The sequence below is a fragment of the Dendrobium catenatum genome, unplaced genomic scaffold (assembly GCF_001605985.2).
Source record: "Dendrobium catenatum unplaced genomic scaffold, ASM160598v2 original_scaffold_86555, whole genome shotgun sequence".
In the NCBI taxonomy this organism is placed as follows: Eukaryota; Viridiplantae; Streptophyta; class Magnoliopsida; order Asparagales; family Orchidaceae; genus Dendrobium; species Dendrobium catenatum.
The window spans coordinates 181,668-189,745 of NW_021404996.1; the positions used below are offsets into that span (position 1 = coordinate 181,668).

The following is an 8,078-nucleotide window of genomic DNA, read 5'->3' on the forward strand; positions in this document are numbered from 1 at the left end:
TATCCCAAACAAAGCATGTGTAACATGTTGATCATATCTATCTTCTTCAATTTGATGTGAAAAGGCGGTTGCATTGAAGTATTATTATTATTATTGTTTTTTTAAGTATATATTCATATGCATACCTTAGAGTATTTGCATAATTCTCAGTGCATTTGTTTTTATCATAAAACGTCGAAGTATTTAAATCAGAAACTTTAATAATGATTTCAAGATTATCTAAATTTTATTTTCAACAAATTTATAATCAAAATGAATCTCTCGATGATACAAACCTAATGATATCAAGAGCTCGCAAATACAATTTATTGTTCGCTTGGGACGGCTTTTTTACTGTTTCATAAAGTAGCTTTCTAAAGAGGCTTTAAGAAGCAGTAAGAAAGCCGTCCCAAACAAGCCTTCAGGTTCATCAAAACTTATGTCGGCGGACATACAACATTTCTTAATAGAAAATAATTGGCTATTAGGCTAATTAACCCTAAACATATTAAGTTTTAAAATTACATTGCAAGTTTTTATATGAGTCCTTCATCCCTCTATTTGAAATATAGCTAAAAGATTTGGTTTTGTTGTAAAACAACAAAAATGTTTGGTATAAAGGTGCTTAATAATCTTAAACTAATTCATAAAAAAATTTGAACTTGGCTGAATTATGAAGTAGATTAGTTGAGCTATTTTATTATTACTATGCTAAAATTAAGGTTTTGTTTTGGACAGCTTTCTTACTGCTTTTTAAAGCAAATATCTAGTACAAAAGTTTATTGAACTAGAAGTTTTTATATTAAAAAGTTGCTTTAGGATTCATTTGAGATGACTTTTTTACTGCTTCTTAAATCAATTTATTAGTACAAAAAGTAAAACTTTTGTATTAAAAAGCTGCTTTATGAAACAGTAAGAAAGCCGTCCTGAATGAAGCCTTATAAAGCAGTAAGAAAGTTGTACCAAATGAAGCCTAAGTTCGATATTTTATGTATTTAGCTAACTATGGTGCTTGAATAGGAGGATATATTTGGATAAAATACAAATTAAAGGCAATCAAATGTTATTACAAATATGTAAGCTTTAAAGAAGAGTGAGAATGCAAAATTATTAAAGTAGACACTCCAAAGAAAAGGCTAATGAATTATATATTGTATCTATGTGGTGAAGGCATGTGAGCACATCATCATAGAAAAGAAATAGGCATATTGATTTCTTTTTCTTTTTTTTTTTCTAATAGGGCAGTTGAAATTGTGATTTGTTTTGATAACAAAATGTTATGAATGTCATTGTGACTGTTGTTGTATGAGAAGGAAATGGAAGTTGGTAGAGAGTTGCTTTCCAATCATGGCTTCTTAATTTAAGAGGTAAGTAGGATTTTGAATGCTAACTTATTCAACATTTTAACCTAATAGTGGAGGCCTTTTGTTTGTTTTGATTCATGTAGATTTACATGTTTTGTTGTTAATGATGAAGGGAGTTTATCTAATTGAATGATTTGATTGAATTATTCTGTGCGAACACCATACGCTATCCGGAGGCAAACCAGAAAGCACAACGTCACTTTTTTGCTCGGTATCGGTGTTGGGTACTGCTGGGTACTAGGTGACGTGGTGCGTTCTGACAGACCTCCGGACTGTCCGGTGTCCGCTCAGAAATGCTTTTTGTAAAATAAAAAAGTAGCTAGTTTGTAGTTATCAAAGTACATTTAGAAATTTCCAATAACTCTCCTAGAGTTTTTTGCTACTATAGTTTGAGTGTATATTTAGAAGGATTGCTATTTGAAATCATAAATTAATGTTAAGATATGAGTTAATATCCCATACTCATCCTTTGAATTTTCATTTATAAATTCAGGACAATCTTTAATGTTATATGAATGTCCGCCATAAAATAAATATTTCCGACGAAAAATGCTCATTTGCTATGACTTTTGTCCGCCGAAAATATCAATTTTTCCTATAGTGATTCAAAAAGCACCAACCAACACTTTTCATATCTCTTACACACATCCCAATCTCATAACTCTATATACATCAAACTCCTAAATGCTTAATATCTACTAAAAACAACCTTCAATTTACTACAAAACATACTATACACTCAGACAATGACATATAAGTTCACAATCTCCACTCCATCACAAAGCTCCCTTCCAACGCACATATTTTCATAAAATTACATCAAAAAACTAGCAAATGGATTCCACAATGTGCGAATTTCACTTTCAGAAAAGCAGCTTTCATTAATCTGTTGGTTCTCTTCAATCTTACTGAGTTGGCTCAGCATTGCCTTCAAGTCTTTCGCATCACAAGAAACAGTACTGTTGAAGGATGAAGAAGAGAGAAGACCAGGACTTTCTTGGCTTGTAGAAAAGCTGGAGAAGCAGGGCACCTGCTCAAGTCCCTCAAGGTTATTGAGAGGAACAAGATTACAACTTGTAATATGAGATTCTGTCAGAGGTGGAAGAGAAGAGGAACCAGTCTCTTCTTCCTCGCAAGTCTCAGAGCTTATTCTTGGACAGAGAGGTCTCCTCTTATAAAAGACTCTGCAGAGAACCCAATCCTCCTGAAGAAAAACGAAAGAATGAGTGTACTGACAGCCATTTCTGCTCATAATCTGACCTCAAAACCTTACCTTGAAGGAGAAGTTGGGAGAATCAGAAGCTCTGGACGATACCATTCTGAACTCGTGCATCACCCACTGTGTCTTCTTCCCCTTGGGAGCTCTCCCATGGTAGAACACCAAGGTCTTTCTCAAGCCAACAAGCTCTCCCTTACGTATAACCTGTCGATCCTTCCCCGTTGCCTTCCAGTAGCCTGAAGCTGTTGCTCTATTCGTTCGTTGCCCAGTGGAATACTTCTTGTCCTTGAGACTGAAGAAGTACCACTCCTTCCCCCTTACACAGGCTGTCTCTGATATCCAATGAATAATATTCATATAAATATTAGCTACATAAATACAGAAAAATTTTCTTTTATTCTGGATTAGCATCACTAATTACATGATTATTGATTAAGGATGGGGACGACTAGATTAGCATAGCTAATTAAGGGTGTCAATTTGGGTCAACAGTTTCGACCTCGAACCCGACTTGACCCGATCGTAAATAGGTTGATCCTAACCCGACCTAATTTTGCAAACTGGTCTGGTTTGTCAACCCGGACCCGACCCGTGCGGGTATGACACGACCCGGCCCACAAATAGTTGCGGAGCTGAGCGGATCCACCGAGTCTAGCAGAGCGGAGGCATTGAAAGCAAGCCACCGATAGCAAGTGCGGCGTACGGGATGGACAACAGCAGTGGAATCTCGCCCTCTCGAGGAAGACCCAGACGCGTGTACGGCTGTGAGGGACCGACGGGGGCGCCGCAGCGACATGCTTATGCCTGACGCGAACCGGCGGACGTGACCCGACACGGACGTGATCCGACGTGGCAACCTTTGATGCGACGACACGTGGGAAGATTAATGGGGTCAATCCGGGTTGACTTCCGATTGTCAAGTCAATCCGAACCCAAAACGGGTCAGAAATTTGAACCCTGATCCGACCTGTTTCACAAATGGGTTGACCTGAACCCATATTTTTTTAGGTCGGGTCCAGAACAGGCCAACTTTTGACACCCCTATCGTTAATTATATCATCCAATTAGTCTACATCATCCAAGTTGATTTCAGAGCAAACCAGTCATGAAAATAGGTTGAAAGCTACTACAGATTAGCAGCTTGTCAATCATTTTGTTTTTCTTTGACTTCAGAGATCTTTTTTTACAGATCAACTACTCCATCAATGGCTGTAGCAGAAATTCTTCAATCTTATCAAGGGTTTTTTTGGGATAGAGATTTTTTTTTAATTAAAAGTTTTTTATTAAAAGAATTATTTTAAAAAACAGTAAAAAGAAAACTGTTACAAACGAAATCAAAATATTTGTGCAAAGATCTCAATTAATTTGACAATTTTTTCTGTTCTTTAAAAATTTTTAATTTTTTTATTTATATTTAAATTCATTTATTTGAAATGTAAATACATTTTTATATATTTTAATATAAGATGGAATTCGCATATATTTCATACAAATGTTATCTATTTATATATTTACGATTTAAATTTTTATATTTATTTAAACTTATAATTTTCCTTTAAGAAATTGTGTTATTTAAACTTATAACTTTATAATTTTAAATTATATAAAAAATATCACAGCTAATAAATTATATCATATATATATATATATATATATTTGAAATGATCTAAACATCAAAATATTATATAAATAAATAAAATTTGGATTAAAATGGTAAACAGATAAGAATTTTGTGATAAAATTAAAAAATTAAGTTGTACAAAAGTGAAAATAACTTAATTGTTTTGGACCAAATCAGAACTTTGCTATTAAGAAAAATATATCAACCTTTATGGATCAAAAGAAGAAATTAAGAACTTAGATTATTGCAGAAAAAATCTAGATTCAAATTAGCATATAATTAAGCGAATATAGAAATTTAAATTTCTTTACACCAAATATTAAAGGATGAAGGTAGGTAGAGAGAGAGAGATAAGGTGCACAGAAGGCTCACCAGGCAGGTCCCATGGCTCACACCTGTTGAGGTCGACGTCGACCATAGCCGGAAAGCCATAGAATTCTGCACCGTCGGCGGCCGCGGAGGCTCGCCGGCTCAAGTATTCGCAAATCAGCTCGTCGTCCCTCGGATGAAATCGGAATCCCGGAGGCAGCTTTGCCTCCACCATGCTCAAGATACTCATAGCCTCCTTCACTATAACCACTCTTTCTAGCCTCCTGTCTTAACTGAGAGAGAGAAAAAAAGATAATATGAAGAAAGAGAGAGAAAGATAATATGAAGAGAGAGAGATTAGTTCAATCAAGCAAAAGTGACAAATATAAGGGGTATTAATAGGGGCATGAAATACAAGAAGAGAGAGAGAGATTAGTTCAATCAAGCAACAGTGACAAATAGAAGGGATAGTAATAGGGTCATGAAATAAAGAAGAGAGAAAAAGAGATTAGTTCAATTAAGCAAGAGTGGCAAATAGAAGGGGTATTAATAGGGACATAAAATACGAGGAGAGAGAGAGAGAGAGAGAGAGAGTGACAAATAGAAGGGGTATTAATAGGGGGATGAAATACAAGGAGGGAGGGAGAGAGAGAGAGAGAGAGAGAGAGAGAGAGAGAGAGAGAGAGAGAGAGAGATTAGTTCAATCAAGCAAGAGTGACAAATAGAAAGGGTATTAATAGGGTCATGAAATTAATACAAGAAGAGAGAGAGAGAGAGAGAGAGGGTAGTTCAATCAAGAAAGAGTGATAAATAGAAGTGGTATTAATAGGGGCATGAAATACATGAAGGGAGGGGGGGGAGAGAGAGAGAGAGAGAGAGAGAGAGAGAGAGAGATTAGTACAATTAAGCAAGAGTGACAAATAGAAAGGGTATTAATAGGGTCATGAAATTAATACAAGAAGAGAGAGAGAGAAAGAGAGAGAGAGAAAGAGAGATTAATGTAGTTCAATCAAGCAAGAGTGATAAATATAACGTGTATTAACAGGGGCGGAACCAGCCCAAATTTTTAGAGGGGCAAACTTATAAGATATATATGTCGGGGGTCCAAGGACGCAGCGCCCTCGGAACAAATTTTGGTTCGAATAATATTTTTAGAATTCAATGATGAATTCTCTTTACTATTTGTTGTGGGCAATTACCTAAAGGCCATAGTATTTTAGATTTTTTAGGGGGGAGAGAGGGGGAGAGTGACAAATAGAAGGGGTATTAATAGGGTCATGAAATATAAGAAGAGGAGAGAGAAAGAGAGAGAGAGAGGGTGCAAAGGATCGAGGGTGACCTGGATGACAGATCACACTCTGCCAACTCTCACCACTTGTTGATGATTTGGCATTTGGTCTCTAGTTCCCCTCCACATCACAGCACACGTGGCACAACTAAGCACACTCGTATCTCAATTAGCCACGTAGCTGATCCGCCAGATCATCAAGGATCAAAGGAAAAACCAGTGAGCCTGTGCGGTGTTTCTTTCTTTCTGCAGCTATCAGAACTCTTCATGCTGATATGTGCAATGATTGCAATGCATTATATGAAAGAGAAATTATTATGTTAGGTGGGTGCTGATTAGTTTTGTTCATTAAAGTTTTAAATTTTAGTTTTACAATTAATCCTCTGATTAAGAGAGGGAGAACTTAATTACATAGGAATATTAAAAACCTTTTCCTTTATTCAATGTGAGCTATTACAAGGAGGCTATATATTCTTACATTAACTGCAATGCTATTTATAGGCATTGAGAATCAACTTATTCTAAAATCGGACCATTACACAACACATACTATGATGCATCGATCTTTTTCCTTAAAGATGTATGCAGTGTTCAATATGTATTGAACACGACACATGACGTGTCCAATTAAAAATATATATTAAAAATAAAATTACACGCGTGTCTGCCTTATTTGCTCTTTACAGCCCAAAATCAATCTCTCGTACTCAATATCTCATTCATCGACATTCTCATTTTCATTTCTCTCTTGCGGGTTACTACTAAAGTTTCACAACAATGCATGATATCATTTGTTTGATGTCGTCACAACATCAATATTTTAAAATCATCTCAACATTGAAGTTTGATTTCAGTTTTCTATACACATATAATTATGCCCCAAACTGTCTCAAAATCTCATATTTGTCCAACGTCATCTCAGCATCGACGACCGACATCATCTCATTAGCATCGAGGGCGGACGTTGTCACGTCATGGATGCCCAATGCCCATCCTATAACATTGATGATTGATTTCAACAGCATTGTCGTCTCCTCTCTCATATGCCTAACACAATATTCATGCCCGATTTTAACATCCTAATATTAATTATGTTAAGCATATATTTTAGTTAAATGACTTATAACTTCTCAATTATCTTTATTATTCTACTTATTTAATATATGCACACTATTTTTAAGATGTAAAAATTATAATATTTTATCCAATCCGTTTCCTATATTTTAATTAACTGATTTGTCTGTGTTTGTATCATGATGTATTCGTGTCGTCGTGTCTATGCATCATAAATCACCCACAATGCAATTCATGATCTTTTGATGTAGGTGATGTTGGCAAATCATATAAACAAAGGCACATTAATAGCCCATCAAAACTCTATAAAATTATGTATTCAACAAGAACATATAAAAATATAAAATCTAGGAGACATGTGGATTCAACAATAACATATAAAAATATTTATGTATATGCATTCATGCATGGGTAAAAAAATATTGCTGCTATATTTCATGATATTTAAAATTTTGGAGTAAGTGAGACAAGCTGACTCTCAAGCCGGCTCGAGCATGGCTGGATAAATGGCTTGTGAGCCATGTAAGCTCGACGAGCTAACGAGCAAAACTTGAGCAAGGCCTGACTCGACTCGTAAGCTCGTGAGCCGGCTTATTTAAAATATATTAATATTAATTACACTTAAAATATATTAGTGTTCATAACTTTAAGTACAATATTGTAAAAAAATATTTAAAAAATATATCTTACTTTTTTATATTAAGTGATTCTTTATTATTTTACTTTTAAATTCTCATTTATTTTATCATAATAATGTAATAATTATTTGAATTATAATTATTTTCTTTCTTTCATTATAAACGAGTCGACTTGAACTCTTAGAATAAAGCTCGAGCTCGAGCTCAAACTTGTTTAATTAATCAAGCTCAAGCTCAAATCAGAGCTGACTAGACCTCGACTAGACTTGTTTACACCCCTAGTTGCCCTTCCTATATTAGTTTTTAAGATTATAAAATGATCACTTGACTTAATAGTTTAAAAATATGGGTGGATTAGTTGTAAATATGCATATATTTTTTATTTATTTGGTGGTGTGAATCCAAATCATCTTTAAATTAATAATAATATATAACAAATAAACTATAGTGAATATAAATTTTCTTTTTAATATTCAAAGTTTTTTAAAAAAAAAAATTGAACTTCAAAGCATAATGCTGAAATTTATTCATATTTTATTTTAATGTATGACCTTTAGAATAAAGCTAGGGGTGTCAATATTGGACT

At 34.5% G+C, this 8,078-nt stretch overlaps 1 protein-coding gene across 1 annotated transcript; it reads right to left on the reverse strand.

Annotated features, from left to right (window-relative positions):
• Positions 1–1,926: 1,926 nt before the first annotated feature.
• On the reverse strand, positions 1,927–5,083 carry LOC110116607 (NAC domain-containing protein 21/22-like). The gene is made up of 3 exons (XM_020850268.2): positions 4,556–5,083; positions 2,617–2,894; positions 1,927–2,547 (listed from the first exon to the last, which is right to left on the reverse strand). The coding sequence occupies exons 1-3, from the start codon at positions 4,740–4,742 to the stop codon at positions 2,158–2,160; spliced, it is 855 nt and encodes a 284-aa protein (XP_020705927.1). The 5' UTR covers positions 4,743–5,083; the 3' UTR covers positions 1,927–2,157.
• Between the last annotated feature and the right edge of the window lie 2,995 nt (positions 5,084–8,078).